General features: G+C 52.4%; 1 protein-coding gene across 8 annotated transcripts in view; it reads right to left on the reverse strand.

Moving 5' to 3' along the window:
- Nucleotides 1–832: 832 nt before the first annotated feature.
- Nucleotides 833–18,625, reverse strand: part of SEZ6L2 (seizure related 6 homolog like 2) — a 29,527-nt gene continuing 11,734 nt past the window's right edge. For 4 of the 8 annotated variants that reach the window (XM_025370904.1, XM_025370906.1, XM_025370908.1 and 1 more), the window contains 12 exons: nt 17,996–18,164; nt 15,925–16,088; nt 9,747–9,947; nt 8,157–8,295; nt 7,211–7,407; nt 6,694–6,888; nt 3,206–3,397; nt 2,908–3,099; nt 2,363–2,401; nt 2,067–2,184; nt 1,872–1,968; nt 833–1,395 (listed from right to left, as the gene is read on the reverse strand). In XM_025370904.1, the coding sequence (XP_025226689.1) occupies nt 1,366–1,395; nt 1,872–1,968; nt 2,067–2,184; nt 2,363–2,401; nt 2,908–3,099; nt 3,206–3,397; nt 6,694–6,888; nt 7,211–7,407; nt 8,157–8,295; nt 9,747–9,947; nt 15,925–16,088; nt 17,996–18,164 (1,733 nt within the window). In that variant the 3' untranslated portion in view covers nt 833–1,365. The remainder of the gene's footprint in view (nt 1,396–1,871; nt 1,969–2,066; nt 2,185–2,362; nt 2,402–2,907; nt 3,100–3,205; nt 3,398–6,693; nt 6,889–7,210; nt 7,408–8,156; nt 8,296–9,746; nt 9,948–15,924; nt 16,089–17,995; nt 18,165–18,625) is intronic. The other 4 variants (XM_025370907.1, XM_025370903.1, XM_025370905.1 and 1 more) reach the window with 3 other exon arrangements.

Below are 18,625 nucleotides of genomic sequence, written 5' to 3' on the forward strand. Positions count from 1 at the left end.
AGCGAAACTCCGTCTCAAAAAAAAAAGATAAAGTGGAAAAGGACACCCCCAAGGATATAAAACAAGTTCAAATTGGTAGATGGGTCACAGCAGATACACCTAAAATGTTAAAAAGATTGGGGTGGGGGGAAGAAATGGTGTACTTGAATAGATACAAAAATCCTCCAAAGGGGGTTGAATTTTAGGCAAACTGGTCATAAGATAAATTGAAAAGCCAGGCTTGGTGGCTCATGCCTGTAATCCCAGAACTTTGGGAAGTCGAGGAAGGAGGATTGCTTGAGGCCAGGGGTTCGAGACCAGCCTGGGCAACTTAACAAGATCTCATTTCTACAAAAATTTAAAATTTAGGCAGGCACCGTGGCTTGCACCTGTAGTCCCAGCCACTCAGGACGCTGAGGTGGGAGGATCCCTTGAATCTAGGAGTTTGAGGTTGCAGTGAGCTGTGATGGCACCACTGCACTCCAGCCTGGCCGGCAAAGCCAGGCCCTGTCTCTAAAAAGAAAGAAATTGAAAGCTGTTTGCCTCCTGCCCAACAGTGAGAGAAGATGGGTGGCTCCTGTCAGTTCTCTGCCAGCTGGAAGAGGCCCACAAGGTCAAACAAGGCCTGGTGGAGAGGCCACTGCCACCTGGAGTGAGGCTGGTCACAGGGAGGGCTTCACAGAGGTTGAGCCTAAAGCCAGGCTTTCTGACCCCAGGCCAGGTCTCCAGACACTGCCCTCTGCCCACTTTCACATTTCCTCTTCTTTTTCAAATTGTTCCCCTTTCCCCAGCCCTCTCCCCAGAGAGGTGGTCCAGCGCTCGGTGGCCGCCTCCCCACACCCCACCGGCCCAATTACAAGTCATGATTTTCTGTTTATTGCTCAAAAACAAGAATTCAGAAGCAAAGGTGGAGAGACTGTGGGTTGGGGAGATGGCAGGAAGGGGGCAAGGCCTTGTCCCAGCTCTCCCCTTCATCCTTCTTCTGACGTTCCTGGCTGGAGTCAGACCTAGGGCCAGGGCATCTGGGAGGGGGGCGCCTTCAAGGGAACAGTAGAGCTATCGGGGGCAGTCCTTGAGGGGTGCCCTGGGCAGGAGGGGCCGCAAGATTTGCAGGGGGCAGAGTTCCCCTCCCAGAATCCAAAAGCCAGTAGGGTGGGGGGCAGGTCCCTCGTTTGGCAACTGAGAAGAGGCGGCTTTGGGCGGCAGGATGCTGGTTTATTTACTGTAGGATCTCCAGGGCCATCAAAGCCCCCTCATGGGACGGGCAGACTATTTACACAGCCAGGGAGGAGGGCAGCCAGGAGGCAGAGACCGGGTCCCGTACTTCCCCCGGCCCGAATGAGGAGGGAAGGGGCGTCCTGGCTCCTGCAGCTGTAGTCTTGGGGTTCAGATGGAAACTTCATACTCCCGCGTATCCTGAAGACAGAGAGATCAGGTCAGTTGTTGGAGTCTGATAGGGGTGGAAGAGGCAGTCGAATGGGAGGAGGGGCAATGACCCTGGGTTTTAAAGTAACATTGACCACTGGGGACCAGGGGGCCACAGGGGCTAATCTGGCCAGTGGAAGTGTTTGGTTCATCCTATAGTGTCGTAAAATGACACAAGAATCTGAATTTCTGGCTTGTCTTGAATAATTGGAAGATCTGCCAGTTGTGCCTCAGTTTCGACTATGGGGTAGAGCCGTATTCTTCAGATGGGGCTCAAGTCCTCCACTTAGCCACAGTCCTCACTGCTCCCTATTATCCACACGTGGCTTGCTGTGCTCATTGACATGGCCTCTGTGGGCAGCTGAGTTTGAAATTCCCAAGACAGAGATTCCAGAGACCTTGCGAGAAGGTTATGGAGTCCTGGGAGAGCCAAGTGGTGGCTCTTCAGGGGCAGGGGAGGTGCTCACCCCAGCTTCATACAGCGGGTTGCTGAAGTCCGACTCCACGGTGATAGGGCTGTAGGAGTGGGAGCCGGAGAAGCCAAAAAGGGACTTTCCCTGAAGCCTGGGAAAGGGAGAGGATAGAGGAGCTTATGAACAGGGTTTGGTGCCAGGCCCACAAGACGTCTGCCCTGGCTGGCAGCCCCTGTGCAGGCTACTTACTTGGTGTAGTATATGTAAACGCCACTGCCGAGAACAATGACCAAGCCTAGAGGCAGCAAGATGGCCAGGGCCAGGTTCCCCCCTTCCAGCTGCCGTGATGGATCTGTGGTCTGGGTCACTATAGGAGGAGGAGAGGCCGGTGAGCTGTGGTTGGGCCCGGTCCTGAGCTCTCCCAGCCTCCTGCCCTGGGCCTCAAACCCTGGGCTTCATCCCTCCAAGGCCTGGCCTCCTGCCCCGGCCTCTGCCTTGCCCTCCCGACCTGGCCAGCCTGGGTCTCCACCTGTGCCCTCACTGACCTTCCAGTTTTCGGTTGTCCAGGAGCTCCTCATAGGCAACTGCAGGGAGAGGAGGGGGAGGGGATGGGGTCTGAGCCAGGGAGGGGAGGAGGCTGGGAGGGGCCGGGAGCCCAGTGAGGCTGGGCTGGACAGTCTGGTTCTCTCTGCCCTCTGCTCAACCTCAACTTTCTCTCTCCCTTGGTGGGGAAGAGAGAGGAGTGACCAGCACAGGGCCTTTGTCCTCTTTCTCCAGACCCCTAAAAAGTCAGGGTTCCTGGACAGTCTGAGCCAAACTTTAGAATTTGTCAGAGATAGGGAAACTGAGGCCTATCCAGAGAGAGCAAGGGATTTCCAAGCCAAGGCTCCCTCTACGACACCCCTGAGCCAATCCCATGACCTCACACGACCCGGGGCTTCTGGACACACCCGTGAGGACTCGAGGCCACAGGAGGAGAACCGGGAGCTCTGTAGGGTCGCCCATTGGTCTCAAATGTGCTACCTGACTCTCCCAGCCCTGTCACTTCCCAGACACTGGTGTGCCCCTCCTGCCCTGTCTGGCCAGGCACCTTTGCAGAGTGGGGGCTGGCTGGTCCACTGGGAGGGGTGGCCGGGCACACAGGTGATGGTGACCTCGCCGATAAGCTCAAAGCCCTCATAGCAGAAGAAGCGCAGAGACTCGCCCGCCTGGTAGTGGTGCTTGTACAGCGTCTGGTAGCCATTCTCGGGAACCCCTGGGTTCAGGCACGGCTCGTACTTCACTGCGGGGAGCATGCCAGTCACATGCCAGCTGCACTACTGCGCACAGGGCAGACAGGCTGTCCCAGGGCTACCCAGCCACCCTCCCAGGGTGTGCTCCAGACTCACAGGCGCATTTGGGGACCCTGTCGCTCCACTTGGGTGTGCCTGTGTCCCGGCTGTAGCAGGTGAGCATGGCTGCCCCCTCGAGGCTGTACCCTGGCAGGCAGCGGTACTGGACGTGGGAGCCAACGGGGAAGCCAGCGTCTGAGGCGGTGCGGTGCCCGTTGGCAATCTCGCCAGGGTCAGCACAAGTCATGACTGGTGGCAGAAGAACAAGGTCACGGAGAGTGAGGGCCTTCAAAAATCAGCCTGGGCAACACAGAGAGACCCCATCTCTACAACAAATTGAAAAATTAGCCAGGAGTGGTGGCGTGCTCCTGCGGTCCCAGCTACTCAGGAGTTGGAGGTGGGAGGATTGCTCGAGCCCAGTAAGTCGAGGCTGCAGTGAATGGTGAGCGCACTACTGCACTCCAGCCTGGGTGACAGAGTGAGACACAGTCTAAAAAAAAAGAAAAGAAAATCTCCCAGAAGCCTAGGGCTGGGAGAGGCCTGAGCCTCAGGCCGTTTCCTCTGAACACCTCTGCACACACACGCGCTTCCCACCAATTCCTCAGAAGGAAGAGAGCATGAATTGGAAAAACTTAAAATGCAGTGCATTTATTTTCAGACCAGAATGACAGGCTTATTTTTTTTTTCAAAATTCAATGTATGTTGTATTTCAGGCTTCTTTTAGAAAACAGTTTGCTTGGGGAAATCCCAAGCCCCTATCCTGGGGTGAAATTCAAAATATTTAACCACCATACCAGAGCATATGGGCCAAATCCCAGCAGGGTGAGCCCAACATGGCTTGTCATCTGTGGAACAGTAGCTGCCCTCTTTAAAAGGGGCGCAGCTCTTCTGTCCCCAGTATTCTCATTATGCCCAGCCTAGTTCACTCACATACACTGCCTGCCTGCGGGCGTTTGAGTTTACAACCCTGTTGTGAAGGAATCATAATCATAGCCATTTCTTGTATATAAGCCTGAGCTAGGTACCCTGCTAAACATTTTACAAACAAATATAATTCTGTGTGTGTGTGTGTGTGTGTGTGTGTGTGTTTGAGACGGAGTGTCTCGCTGTCGCCCAGGCTGGAGTGCAATGGCGCTATCTCGGCTCACTGCAAGCTCTACCTCCTGGATTCCCAGGCCTCAGCCTCCTGAGTAGCTGGGACTACAGGTGCCCGACACCACACCCAGCTAATTTTTTGTATTTTTAGTAGAGACAGGGTTTCACCATGTTAGCCAGGATGGTCTTGATCTCCTGACCTTGTGAACCACCCGCCTTGGCCTCCCAAAGTGTTGGGATTACAGGCGTGAGCCATGGCGCCTGGCTTTTTGTTTTGTTTGTTTGTTTGTTTTTGAGAGTCTCGCTCTGTCACCCAGGCTGGAGTGCAGTGGCGCATCTCAGCTCAGGGCAACCTCCGCCTTCTGGGTTTAAGAGATTCTCCTGCCTCAGCCTCCTGAGTAGCTGCAGTTACAGGCGTTCGTTAGCACGCCCAGCTAATTTTTGTATTTTTAGTAAAGACAGGGTTTCACTATGTTGGCCAGGCTGGTCTCGAACTCCTGACCTCAGGCAATCCACCCACCTCAGCCTCCCACAGTGCTGGGATTACAGGTGTGAGCCACCACGGCTGGCTCCAAATATAATTCTTTGTTTTGGAGACGACAACTTGCTCTGTCACTCAAGCTGGAGTGCAGTGGTGAGATCACGGCTGACTGCAACCTCAAACTCCTGGGCTTAAGCAATTCTCACACCTTAGCCTCCTGAGTAGCTGGGACTATAGGCATATACCACCATGCCTGGCTATATTTTTTATTATTTGTAGAGACAGGGTCTCACTATGTTGCCCAGGCTGTTCTCAATCTCCTGGGCTCAAGTGATCCTCCCACTTTGGCCTTCCAAAGCACTGCAATTTCAGATGTGAGCCACCACCTAGCACAAACATAATATTTAATCCCAATTATCTTGAGAGGTCAATGTCACTGTCATCTCCCTTGGAGCCCAGGGCTCTCAGGGCAGTCAAAGGACTTGGCCCATGGTCATTCAGCCAGGGAGTGGCAGAGCGGGAATCTGCCCAGGGTCACAGCCAAGGAGCACTGGACAGGGACTCAGAGATGTGGGTCCTGGCACACCTTCAGGCTCAATCTGCTGCCTTGGGCAGGTTCCCTCCTGAGCCCGAGGCAGCAGGGCCAGCCGAACTCTTAGCCTCATCCAGGACTAATATCCTGTGAATCCTTCCAGGGGCGGGGAGCTGTGTCCAGCCCAAATCTGGCTACCTGAGGTTTCTCCCCTTGGTCCCACCATTGCTTTCAGATGCCACATGGAACTACAGCCCCACATCCTTGGGGCTGGCTTCCCAAAATTTGAAGAAAGTGACCAGCTGCCATTCCTTTCTGCTCTTCAATTTTCTTTTACTTTTTTCTTTTTTTTCTTTTTGAGATGGAGTATCACTCCCGTGGCGCAGGCTGGAATGCGGTGGCATGATCTCAGCTTACTGCAACCTCAACCTCCTGGGTTCAAGTGATTCTCCTTCCTCAGCCCCCTGAGTAGCTGGGATTACAGGCGTGTGCCACAACGCCCAGCTAGTTTTTTATTTTTAGTAGAGACGAGGTTTCACCATGTTGGCCAGGCTGGTCTTGAACTCTTGACCTCAGGTGATCCACCACACCTGGCCCTTTCTGCTCTTCTAAAGTATATACACTCCCAGCTCCTTTAAATGTCACCTCCTCTGTGAAACCTCCTGCCCCAGCCCTGAGAAAATTAGCCCACTGCTCTCCCCACAGTCCTTCCTCACACCCAGGGCAGCACGCACCCTGTGAAGTTTCCATCTGCGCTTCACAACCTGAGTCCTACTCCACCAATGGGGAATCCAAGGTTCAGAGATGCTAAGTGCCTCGCCCAAAGTCACCCAGTGATCACCATCCTGCGTATCACTCCCAGATTGTGAGCTCCACAAGAGTATGGAGGGGCTTGAACTCCCTTCTCCTAACCTCAACCCAGCACGGGGCTTCAGTGATGGCATTCAAATAAACCAAGTGCTTTGACAACCTTGGTCCTAGCAAAGTGGCTCCCTACAATTTCAACTGAGAGGACTGTGGGATTGGGGCGGGGCGTAGGACAGGAAGGATGGAGCCAAGTGTGGACACGGGGAGCCCAGTGGGAACCTGGTCGGAGCCCTGTTAGGGGCGAAACTCAGACGCCGCAGAGGAGGGATCAGGAGGGGACGGGGCGGGGCCATGAGACGAGGAAACAGGGACCGAGCCCAGGTCGGTGCAAGAAAGAAGAGGGATGCAGCCCGGAGAAGGTGAGAGGGAGACGCAGAGGGGACAGTTTCCGGGAACCGGGCGGAGGAGTGAGAGCTAAAGGGCATGGGGGCAGGGCCTGAAGAAGATCCAGGAAGGACCCCGAGCGAAGGGACGGAACACAGAAAGCAAGGGGGCCGGTACAGGACAGGGCGGGGGCGGGGCCCACAGCGAAGGGGCGGGGCCGACAGGACGCGGGCGGGGCCGGCTCACTCTTTTGGCAGGCTGGCGGCGCGGCGCTCCAAGAGAGGTCCCACTGGCAAGTGAGAATGTCGGAGCCTAGCAGCTCGTAGCCAGGCTCGCACTGGTAGGTGAGCACCGTGCCCCGGATCAGGTCCCCGTGGGATGCCGTCCTCCAGCCCCACTCCGGAGGTGGCAGCTCGGGGCACGTGTCGTTCCTTGGGACCTCTGCAGGGGAGGGAGGGCGAGTTTGGAGGCTGCCGTTTTAACTCCGGGCTCCCTTCCAGCCTCGGAGGCTTTGCTCTGTGCCCCCTCCCGGGATCTGTCTCTCTCTCTCTTTCTTAGAGACAGGGTTTCCTCTGTCGCCCAGGCGGAGTACAGTGGTACAAGCATAGCTCACTGCAGCCTCAACCTCTTGGCTTCAAGCGATCCTCCCACCTCGGTCTCTCAAGGCCCTGGGATAACAGGCGTGAGCCACCACGACCGGCCACCTCCCGGGATCTCTGGCTTGCCCGACCCGTGCCCATCCCGGGACTCTATCCCTCAGTACCTTTGAAGTGCAATACGAAGCCCTGGCCCAGGCCTGGATTTGGGGGCCCGGGCGGTGCCTGAAACTGCAGTGTGAGGTCGGGCCCAGAGGAGAGGAGACGGCGGCGCGGTTGAGGTCCCCGCAGCTGGGCCAAGACTCGGGCGCTGGGACCGTCCCCGTCGAACAGTGTCAGCATGTCCCCTTCCCGCACATTCAATCTGCAGGGAGTGGGACCAGACAATGGGGTGGGGCTGCGACTGGCCCCTCCCATCCAGCTCTGCCCCATCCTCAACTCTGCTCATTGGTAGCCCCTCCTACTCTCCAGCCCCGCCCATAATTTCCTCTATTCTATGGCTCCTCCCATGTCCTACTACCCAATCCCTAACCTTGCTTATTACTAATTCCGCCCACTGTCCAGTCCCTCCTTCATCACCATGGGATCCAAAGCCTAGCCCAACTCCAGCTCTGGCCAATCATAGACCAAATTCGCTTCCACCCTACACAACTCTAGGCTCTGCCTGAGTACCTGCTCTGAAGCCACGCCCACTTCAGCTTCTGTGCCGTCTCAAGACCCTCTAATACCAATTCAGCTCACTGGATTCTCCTCAGCCCTCCCCAACTTGTTGGTGATACCGCAACAGTTTGGGTCTGTGTTCCTGGAAGTAGCTCCATGGGCAGCCTCAGAAACCTCCAAAGAGTGAGAGGCACCAGGCCAGAGCCCCTTGTTCACAATAGCCCCCAAGGAAGGCTGCATTGCCCTATTTATTTGTCCGAGGTTGCCTGGCTAATACGTGATTTGAGCCCAGCTCTCTCACCTCTATCCTGAACCCTTAGTGCACCAGCCTATCCACCGAATTCTGGATAGATACGCAAGAGCCAGGCAGGCTCAGAATGCAGGCTAGTGCATTGGCATACCACACTTTGCTGAGCCTACACCCGTCGCACCCTCTGCAGAACCCAAACATACATCTCAACTTGGAGCAAGATGCGCTTCTCTTCCTGGACGTGTAGGCCCCACACGCAGTCCTGGCCCGGGCTATAGCTCTGGGGCCAGTCGGGAGAGAGGACCACACCAGCTGGCTCCGACAGCTCCCCTCCACACATGGCTAGGGAAAAAGGGGTGTCAGGTTCGGGACCCAGGTGGGCATGCCATCTCCATTTCACCACGGTCCTCACCACTCGTGATGCATGTACCACATCACCTCGCTTGTTTCCTATTACCTATGATCCACCTGCTTCTTTTATTCTTTTATTCTTTTATTTTTATTTATTTATTTTTTCACTTTTTTTTTGAGACACAGTCTCGCTCTGTCGCCCAGGCTGGAGTGCAGTGGCGCAATCTCAGCTCACTGCAAGCTCCATCTCCCGGGTTCACGCCATTCTCCTGCCTCAGCCTCCCGAGCAGCTGGAACTACAGGCGCCCACCGCCACACCCGGCTAATTTTTTTGTATTTTTAGTAGAGACGGTGTTTCACCCTATTAGCCAGGATAGACTCAATCTCCTGACCTCGTGATCCGCCTGCCTCGGCCTCCCAAAGTGCTGGGATTACAGGCATGAGTCACTACGCCTGGCCCTTATTTTTATTTTTTTAGATGGAGTCTCACTGTGTCGCCCAGGCTGGAGTGCAGTGGCACAATCCCGGCTCACTGCAATCTCCACCTCCCAGGTTCAAGCGATTCTCGTGCCTCAGCCTCCCAAGTAGCTGGGATTACAAGCACGCACCACCATGCCTGGTTAATTTTTGTATTTTTAGTAGAGACGGAGTTTCACTATGTTGACCAGGCTGGTCTCCAACTTCTCACCTCAGGTGATCCACCTGCCTGAGCCTCCCAGAGTGTTGGGATTACAGGCGTGAGCCACCGTGCCTGGCTTTATCCACCTGTTTCTTTTTCTTTTCTTTTTTCTTTCTTTCTTTTTTTTTTTTTTTTTTGAGAAAGAATTTCACTCTTGTTGCCCAGGTTGGAGTGCAGTGCTGTGATCTCGGCTCACCGCAACTTCCGCCTCCTGAGTTCAAGCGATTCTCCTGCCTCAGCCTCCCGAGTAGCTGGGATTACAGGCATGCACCGCCACACCCAGCTAATTTTGTATTTTAAGTAGAGACAGGGTTTCTCCATGTTGATCAGGCTGGTCTCGAACTCCCGACCTCAGGTGATCTACCTGCCTCTGCCTCCCATAGTGTTGGGATTACAGGCGTGAGCCACCGCACCCAGCCATGATCCACCTGTTTCTTGCCACGTCTAGGTCCTTTTGTGTTCAATATCCAGTCCTGCTCTTAACAAACCCCACCCACTCTCCACTCCAGCCTGCCCAATCTGTGACTTAACCCAACAGCAGTTATTGCTCTTGAAGACATTTGGGTTTGTGACCCCTGCATTCAGTAACAAGCCCACCAGTCATTCAGCTAAGAAAACAGTCTCTGAAGGGACAGGGATTTACCCAAGGCTTGGGTTGATTAGGTCTGGATATGCAGCCTTCCTTTCTGAATGGCCTTGCTGGGATTTCCAGTTCAGGGGGCATCATGGACTGAAAGACCTGCCTGCGAAGAGGAAGGCTCACCTTTGCAGGCCGGCTCTGTGTCGTTCCAGTGGGGTTCTGTGGGATCCACACATTCGATGGCATTGGGGGGTCCAGGGGGCTCCAGGGCATATCCTGGGAGGCACGAGAAGGTTGCCAGTGCCCCTGGGCGATACTCAGGGTCCGTGGTAGTGACATTTCCATGTGCCAGGAAGGGGGCGAAGCAGCGATCCTCCTCAAAGGCTGGGAAGGAGTCAGTCATAACAATTAAGCATTAGGGCAGGCCTCAAGGGATCTCAAATTGGGGATGTGAGCTGAATTGGGGTGTTGTTTGGCCACTCCCTGGGCTTTTTTTTTTCTTTTTTTTTTTTTTTTGAGACAGAGTCTTGCGCTGTCGCCCAGACTGGAGTGCAGTGGTATGACCTCGGCTCCCTGCAGCCTCTGACTCCCAGGTTCAAGCAATTCTCATGCCTCAGCCTCCCAAGTAGCTGGGATTACAGGTGTGCACCACCATGCACAGCTAATTTTTTTTTTTTTTTTCCTGAGACAGAGTTTCACACTTGTTGCCCAGGCTGGTGTGCAATGGCACGATCTTGGCTCACCGCAACCTCCGCCTCCTGGGTTCAAGCGATTCTCCTGCCTCAGCCTCCTGAGTAGCTGGGATTACAGGCATGTGCTACTACGCCTACCTAATTTTTTTGTATTTTTAGTAGAGACAGGGTTTCTCCAGGTTGGTCAGGCTGGTCTCAAACTCCTGACCTCAGGTGATCTGCCCGCCTCAGCCTCCCAAAGTGCTGGGATTACAGGCATGAGCCACCGTGCCTGGCCAATTTTTGTATTCTTAGGAGAGATGGGGGTTTCACCATGTTGGCTAAGGCTAGTCTTGAACTCCTGGCCTTAAGTGATCTGCCTGCCTCAGCCTCCCAAAATACTGGGATTACAGACATGAGTCACTGCGCCCAGCCTGGGTTTTTTTTATTTTTTATTTTTTTAGAAACAGGGTCTCACTCTGTTGCCCAGGCTGGAGTGCAATGGTGTGATCACAGCTCATTGCAGCCTAGATCTCCTAGGCTCAAGCGATCCTCCCACCTCAGCCTCTCCAGTAGCTGGGACTATAGCATGCACACCCCACCCAGCAGCTCATTTTCCAATTTTTTTTTTTTTTTTTTTGGTAGAGATGGGGTTTCACCATGTTACTCAGGCTGGTCTTGAACACCTGACCTCAGGTGATCCACTGGCCTCGGTCTCCCAAAGTGCTGGGATTACAGGTGTGAGCCACTGCCCTGGGGTTGGTGAGTTTTTAAAAACTGAATGCCACTGGGTTTAGCATTCACTCTCCAGATTGTCAAAAAATTTCTAACACTCCTCATTCACATATTTATATTGCCTCCCTGGCCTCTTGAGGGAAGCCCCTGGGCTAGCCAAATCCCAGCCACCATTCTACAGAGAGGAAATTCATAGACGAAAAAGCCACTTGCTCAAGGTCACCCAGAAGACAATGGCAAAAGCAGGTCTCAAACCCAGATGGCTTGATTCCCAGCCACAGATACTTGGCTCTGGAAACGGCAAAGACGGGCGGGTAAGGGTAGGGGTGCCTTTGGAGAACTGGCTGGTGTAGGTATATTCTCTCCTCAGAAATAACAATTGGATTCTGATCATCCATGCTGTTGCTAGAACCCAACATTTCAGCTAATGCAAAAACTACTCAGTTTTTACTTTAGACTAAGTCAACAAAAGTGAACATTTGTAGAGCATTTGAGTTTCTGTGCACCTGATCAGATCGTAGCTGCAAAACTCCCTGTGAGTTAAGATTTAGGTGCCTATGATACCAATGAGGAATCCTTTTCTTTCTTTTTTTTTTTTTTTTTGAGATGGAGTTTCGCTGTTGTTGCCCAGGCTGGAGTGCAATGGTACGACATCGGCTCACTGCAACTTCTGCCTCCCAGGTTCAAGTCATTCTCCTGCATCAGCCTCCAGAGTAGCTGGGATTACAGGCACCCACAACCACCCCCAGCTAATTTTTGTATTTTTTTAGTAGAGATGGGGTTTCACCATGTTGGCCAGGCTGGTCTCGAACTCCTGACCTCAGATGATCCACCCGCCTCAGCCTCCCAAAGCGCTGGGATTACAGGCATGAGCCACCACACCGGGCCTTTTTGCTTTTTTTTTATATATATTTTTTATTTTATTTTAATATTTTATTTTTTATTTTTTGAGACCAAGTCTCGCTCTGTTGCCCAGGCTGGAGTGCAGTGGCATGATCTCACTTCACTGCAACCTCGGCTTCCCAGGTTCAAGCGAGTCTCGTGTCTCAGCCTCCCGGGTAGCTGGGATTACAGGCACGTGTCACCACGTCTGGCTAATTTTTGTGTTTTTAGTAGAAATGGGGCTTTGCCATGTTGCCCAGGCTGGTTTCAAACTCCTGGGCTCAAATGATCCACCTGCCTCAGCCTCCCAAAGTGCGGGGATTACAGGCATGAGCCACTGCGCCCGGGCTTTTTTATTTATTTTTAAAAATGAGGTCAGACATGGTGGCTCACAACTATAATCTCCACACTTTGGGAGGCCGAGGCAGGTGAATCATCTGAGGTCAGGAGTTCGAGACCAGCCTGACCAACGTGGTGAAACCCCATCTCTACTAAAAATACAAAAATTAGCTGGGCATGGTGGCTAACACCTGTAATCCCAGCTACCCAGGAGGCTGAGGCAGGAGAATCACTTGAACCCGGAAGGCAGAAGTTGCAGTGAGCCGAGATTGCGCCATTGCATTCCAACCTGGGTGACAAGAGCAAAACTCCATCTCAAAAAAAAAAAAAAAAGAAAAAAAGAAAAACAATGAGACGGGGTCTTGCTTTGTTGCCTAGGCTGGAGTGCAATGGTGGGATCACAACTCACAGCAGCTTTGACCTCCCAGACTCAAGTGATCCTCCTACCTCAGCTTCCTGAGCAGCTGGGACCATAAGCGTGCACCACCACACCTGGCTAATTGTTGGTTTCGTTTTGTTTTGTAGAGACAAAGGTCTTGCTATGTTGCCCAGGCTGGTCTCAAACTCCCAGGCTCAAGTGATCCTCCCATCTTAGCCTCCCAAAGTGCTGGGATTACAGGCGTAAGCCATTGTGCCTGGCCACAGTGAAGAATCTTAAATTCGTAGAACAGTGTGGCCTACAACTATGGAGGCATGTCTCAAAACTTGCCATTTTCACTAAAAGACCTGGGCTGTTCGTACTTTAACACTCCCAGAATCTATCCCGCAATTGATTTTTGTAGATCCACTGTTCTATTTCACTATTACTTAACCTGCAAGGTATCATGTCCAAATCCTAAGCATCCATTACAGCCCAGTGTCAATTCCATTTCTTCCATGATTCTCATCAAACACTAGACCCTCCCGTCTCTGAGCACTTCACTTCACGTTTTTGGTCTCTCTCTTGCTACTGTTTATACAACTCCTCTGTTTTCAGCCACAATGAAATTCTGTTTCCCAAACATACCAAGCATTTCTCTACTTGCTCTTTCCCAAAGTTCCTTTCTTTCCTTTCCTTTTCTTTTGTTTTCTTTTCTCTTTTTTTTTTTTGACAGGGTCTTGCTCTGTTGCCCAGGCCGGAGCGCAGTGCTGCAATCATAGCTCACTGCAACCTCTTGGGTTCAAGTGATCCTCCCACCTCAACCTTCCATGTAGCTGGGACTAGAAGTGTGTGCCACCACATCTGGATCTATATATATATGTGTGTGTGTGTGTGTGTGTGTGTGTGTGTGTGTATATATATATATAAAATTTTTTTTTTTTAATTTGCAGACACAGGGTCTCACTATGTCGCTCAGACTGGTTCTCAAACCTCCGGCCTCAAGCAATCATCCCACCTTGGCCTCCCAAAGTACTGGGATTAGAGACATGAGTCACCACAACTGGCCTTGATCTTCCTCTTTTTTTTTTTTTTTTTTTGAGACGGAGTCTCGCTCTGTCGCCCAGGCTGGAGTGCTGTGGCCGGATCTCAGCTCACTGCAAGCTCCGCCTCCCGGGTTCCCGCCATTCTCCTGCCTCAGCCTCCCGAGTAGCTGGGACTACAGGCGCCCGCCACCTCGCCCGGCTAGTTTTTTGTATTTTTTAGTAGAGACGGGGTTTCACCGTGTTAGCCAGGATGGTCTCGATCTCCTGACCTCGTGATCCACCCGTCTCGGCCTCCCAAAGTGCTGGGATTACAGGCTTGAGCCACCGCGCCCGGCCGATCTTCCTCTTTTAAAATATCCTCTGTTGGTTGGGCAGGGTGGCTCACGCCCGTAATCCTAGCACTTTGAGAGGCCGGGGTGGGAGGATCACTTCAGCTCAGCAGTTAGAGATCAGCCTGGGCAGTATAGTGAGATGCTGTCTCTACAAAAAATTAAAAAATTACCCAGGCATGGTGGTGCACGCTTGTGGTCCCAGCTACTAGGGAGGCTGAGGCAGGAGGATCACTTGAGCCCGGCAGGTTGAGGTTGCAGTGAACCATGATGGGGCCACTGCACTACAGCTTGGGTGATAAAGCAAGACCTGTTTCAATAATAATAATAATAAAAAAATACCTTCTGTCCTATAAGGCCAAGTTCAAGCGCTTCTTCCTTCACGATCACTTCCTTGTTTCTACCCCTTCACATTCATTCCCCTTCTTCTGGTAACAGCACCCCAATTTTAATTTTGGGATGCATGCCTACCCCACTCCCAGTCCACAAGGTTGAGTTGAAGCCCACCAGGGGAGGCCACATGAGGCAGATTAGCCTATCTCAATACTGCCTTCTCCTAGCTCGGTGATTGGCTCAGGCTAAGGCCAACCAGGACCTCAGCCAGGTCAATGAGTGCCTCTCCTGGCACTTTTGCTGAGCTCTCAGGAAATACATGGGTGTTCTCTCTGGTGAGGTTACTAAGTTGGTGGTATGGACTGGGCAAGGTGGCTCACGCCTGTAATGCTAGCACTTTGGGAGTTCCACGGGGGCAAATCACTCGAGCCCAGGAGTTCAAGACCAGCCTGGGCAACATGGTGAAACCCTGTCTCTACTAAAAACACAAAAATTAGCTGGGCGTAGTGGTGCATGCGTGTAGTCCCAGCTACTGGGGAGGCTGAGGCATGAGAATCGCTTGAACCTGGAGGAGGGGGCTGCAGTGAGCTAAGATTCCGCCACTGCACTCCAGCCTGGGTGACAGAGAGGGACTCTGTCTCAAAATAAATAAATAAAAATGAATAAAAGTTAAAAAAAAAAACTGCCAGGCATGGTGGCTCACACCTGTAATCCCAGCACTTTGGGAGGCTGAGGCGGGCGGATCACCTGAAGTTGGGAGTTCGAGACCAGCCTCACCAACATGGAGAAACCCTGTTTCTACTAAAAATACAGAATTAGCTGAGCGTGGTGGCGTATGCCTGTAATCCCAGCTACTCAAGAGGTTGAGGCAGAAGAATCGCTTGAACCCAGGAGGTGGAGGTTGCAGTGAGCTGAGATCACACCATTGCCCTCCAGCCTGGGCAACAAGAGCAAAACTCCATCTCAAAATAAGTAAATAAATAAAGGCCAGGCGCGGTGGCTCACACCTGTAATCCCAGCACTTTGGGAGGCTGAGGCGGGCGGATCACGAGGTCAGGAATCGAGACCATCCTGGCTAACAAAGTGAAACCCCGTCTCTACTAAAAATACAAAAAAAAAAAAAAAAAAAAATTTAGCCGGGCGTGGTGGCAGGCGCCTGTAGCCCCAGCTACTTGGGAGACTGAGGCAGGAGAATGGCATGAACCCAGGAGGAGGAGCTTGCAGTGAGCTGAGATCGCGCCACTGCACTCCAGTCTGGGCGACAGAGCAAGACTCCATCTCAAAAAAAAAAAAAAGAAAATAAATAAATAAAATAAAATAAAAACTAAGTTGGTGGTAAATCAGCAGCTATGTCCATCGCACAGGGAAAGCCTGCCTGAGAATGAAGCCAACACAGAGGAAAGAACTGAGATACTGAGATAACTGGTCTCTGGGCTGTGTACCTGGATCCAGGCATGCATGAAGCTTAAACAGAGAAGGCTGCCTCCGGAAAGGAGAAGGGGTCCCTAGAAGAGATCCTTGCAGTTTTGGGGCAGGGAGGCAAGTCACGTTTCAGGAATCCCAGCATGGAGATGAACAGGCATGGAGTTTGTGCTTCCAACTATGCCTGGTGTCAGGAAGAGGGGACGGTGTGGCGGCTGGGGTCCAGTGGGGGAGTGAGTCACTTACCTTCAAATCGGAGGCTTAACAGCAGGGGATTGGCAGGTGTCTCTGACAGCAGCTCCACATAGAGGGACTGGGCGTCACTGATGAGACCCCGCTCAGGGACATCGTCCATGTCTGAATCATAGATCACGGGGGATAGGGGGCTGCCCCCTGAGCGCACCATCAGCCTGGGATGGACAGAATCATGACCAGGAGCTCAACCTCCCTCACAAGCTGCCTCACCCCTTGCCCGCTCTCCTAACTTATTTTTATAGCTGTTATCATCACACATTAACTATATGCCACACACTCTTCTAAGCACTTACACATTCTTTCTCATTTAATTTTCACAAGAACTCTTGAGTCAGACACTATTATTATCCCTTATTTTATAGAGGAGGATATTGGGGCATAGAAAGATCAAGTGACCTGTCCAAGGTCACAGAGCAAGTAGTGGCAGGGCTGAGATACCTAGTTGCTAGGTAAAGGATGTTAATGATGATGAAGATAGCAGATGCTTGACCAGGCACGGTGGCTCAGCTCACACCTGTAATCCCAGCACTTTGGGAGGCCAAGACGGGTGGATCACCTGAAGTCAGGAGTTCAAGACCAGGCTGGCCAAAATGGTAAAACCCCATGTTTACTAAAAATACAAAAATTAGCCAGGTGTGGTGGTGCATGCTTGTAATCCCAGCTACTCAGGAGGCTGAGGCAGGAGAATCGCTTGCATCTGGGAGGTGGAGGTTGCAGACAGCCGAATTCATGCCACTGCACTCCAGCCTGGGTGACAGAGTGAGACTGTCTCAAAGAAAAGAAGAAGAAGAAGAAGATAGGCCACATGTGGTGGCTCATGCCTGTAATCCCAGCACTTTGGGAAGCCGAGGTGGGCAGATCACGAGGTCAGGAGATCGAGATCATCCTGGCTAACACGGTGAAACCCCATCTCTACTAAAAAAAAAAAAAAGTACAAAAAATTAACTGGACATGGTGGCATGCACTTGTAGTCCCAGCTACTCAGGAGGCTGAGGCCGGAGAATCACTTGAGCCCGGGAGGCAGAGGTTGTAGTGAGCCAAGATCGCGCCACTGCACTCCAGCCTGGGTGACAGGGTGAGACTCCATCTCAAAAAAAAAAAAAAAAAAGAGGATAGCAGACACTTTTATAGTGCTTATTGTCTTAGGCGCCATTTTAAGGACTTTATATAACTTCAGCACTTATCCTCACAGAAACCTGAAGAGGGAGGTACTGTTATCTCCGTTCTATAGATGAGGAAGCTGAGGCACAAAGAAGTTAAGTGATTTGTCTCAGGTTGCACAACTACACTTCCTAAGAAAGGCTTAGGACTGGCCAGGCGCAGCGGCTCAAGCCTGTAATCTCAGCACTTTGGGAGGCCAAGGCAAGCAGATCACCTGAGATCGGGAGTTCGAGACCAGCCTGACCAACATGGAGAAACCCTGTCTCTACTAAAAATACAAAATTAGCTGGGCGTGGTGGCGCATGCCTGTAATCCCAGCTAATCAGGAGGCTGAGGCAGGAGAATCGCTTGAACCCGGGAGGCGGAGGTTGCTGTGAGCCGAGATCGCGGCATTGCACTCCAGCCTGAGCAATAAGAGTGAAACTCCGTCTCGGGAAAAAAAAAAAAAAAAAAAAAGGCTTAGGTCTAAACTGTGATGCCTATCTCAACCAGGATCCACCCCAGCTGTGTCCAAGTCCCCACTTAGCCTCCCTATTTCCCTGAGGTGGGGACCTTTTTTTTTTTTTTTTTTTGATGGAGTCTCGCTGTGTTGCCCAGGTTAGAGTGTAGTGGCCCGATCTTGGCTCACTGCAAGCTCCGCCTCCTGGGTTCATGCCATTCTCCTGCTCAGCCTCCCGAGTAGCTGGGACTACAGCTGCCCACCACCATACCTGGTTAATTTTTTTTTTTTTTTTTTTTTGTATTTTTAGTAGAGATGGGGTTTCAGTGTGTTAGCCAGGATGATCTCGATCTCCTGACCTTGTGATCTGCCCACCTTGGCCTCACAAAGTGCTAGATTACAGGCATGAACCACCATGCCCGCCCAAGGTGGGGACTTCTGACCCGAGACCCAGACCCTCACCGGTCATTGTCCTCATCCAGCGAGACCCTCTCGAAGTGCAGGTGCAGCCGGCGCCCCTCAGCTGCTTCAATGACCCAACGGCAGGTGAGGTTGGGCCCTACAGCTCCCCCAGGCTCTGGGGACACGATGCGGCCCAGTGTGGCATTGTGGATGGTGCCACCACAGGATGCTGTGGGCAGAGGAGGGGCAGGTTAAGGTCAGCCTGAGGTGACTTGTCCTTCTCCTCGGGGCCTCGGCCTGTTTTCAGAGCTGTTGCATTCACACCTTTGGCTGGGATCCAGCCCAGGGCTGGCCTCTGTCCCATGGAGTCACCCCAGAGGACGGGACCTTCTCCAAGCATGAGCCAGGAGAGAAACTAGCCCTGTTACAGGAGAACCCCAAGATTGACACCTCCTAGGATGGAGACACCACTAAAATGAAGACTCTCCAGCTATGGATACTCTAGGATGAGGAGTTACGAGGATCCCTAAAATTGAAAGCCTCAGCTGGGAAATCTTTAAGACAGGACTTTCAGAATGAAGACACCACGGGATGGGAATCCCAGTAGGAGGCTCTCCAGGACAGAAGCCCTCTCGACATGAACCCTAAGAATGGTTTCCTCTAGGATGAGGATGCTACCCCAGAAGGGAC

Source organism: Theropithecus gelada, chromosome 20, assembly GCF_003255815.1.
Source record: "Theropithecus gelada isolate Dixy chromosome 20, Tgel_1.0, whole genome shotgun sequence".
Taxonomy (NCBI): domain Eukaryota; kingdom Metazoa; phylum Chordata; class Mammalia; order Primates; family Cercopithecidae; genus Theropithecus; species Theropithecus gelada.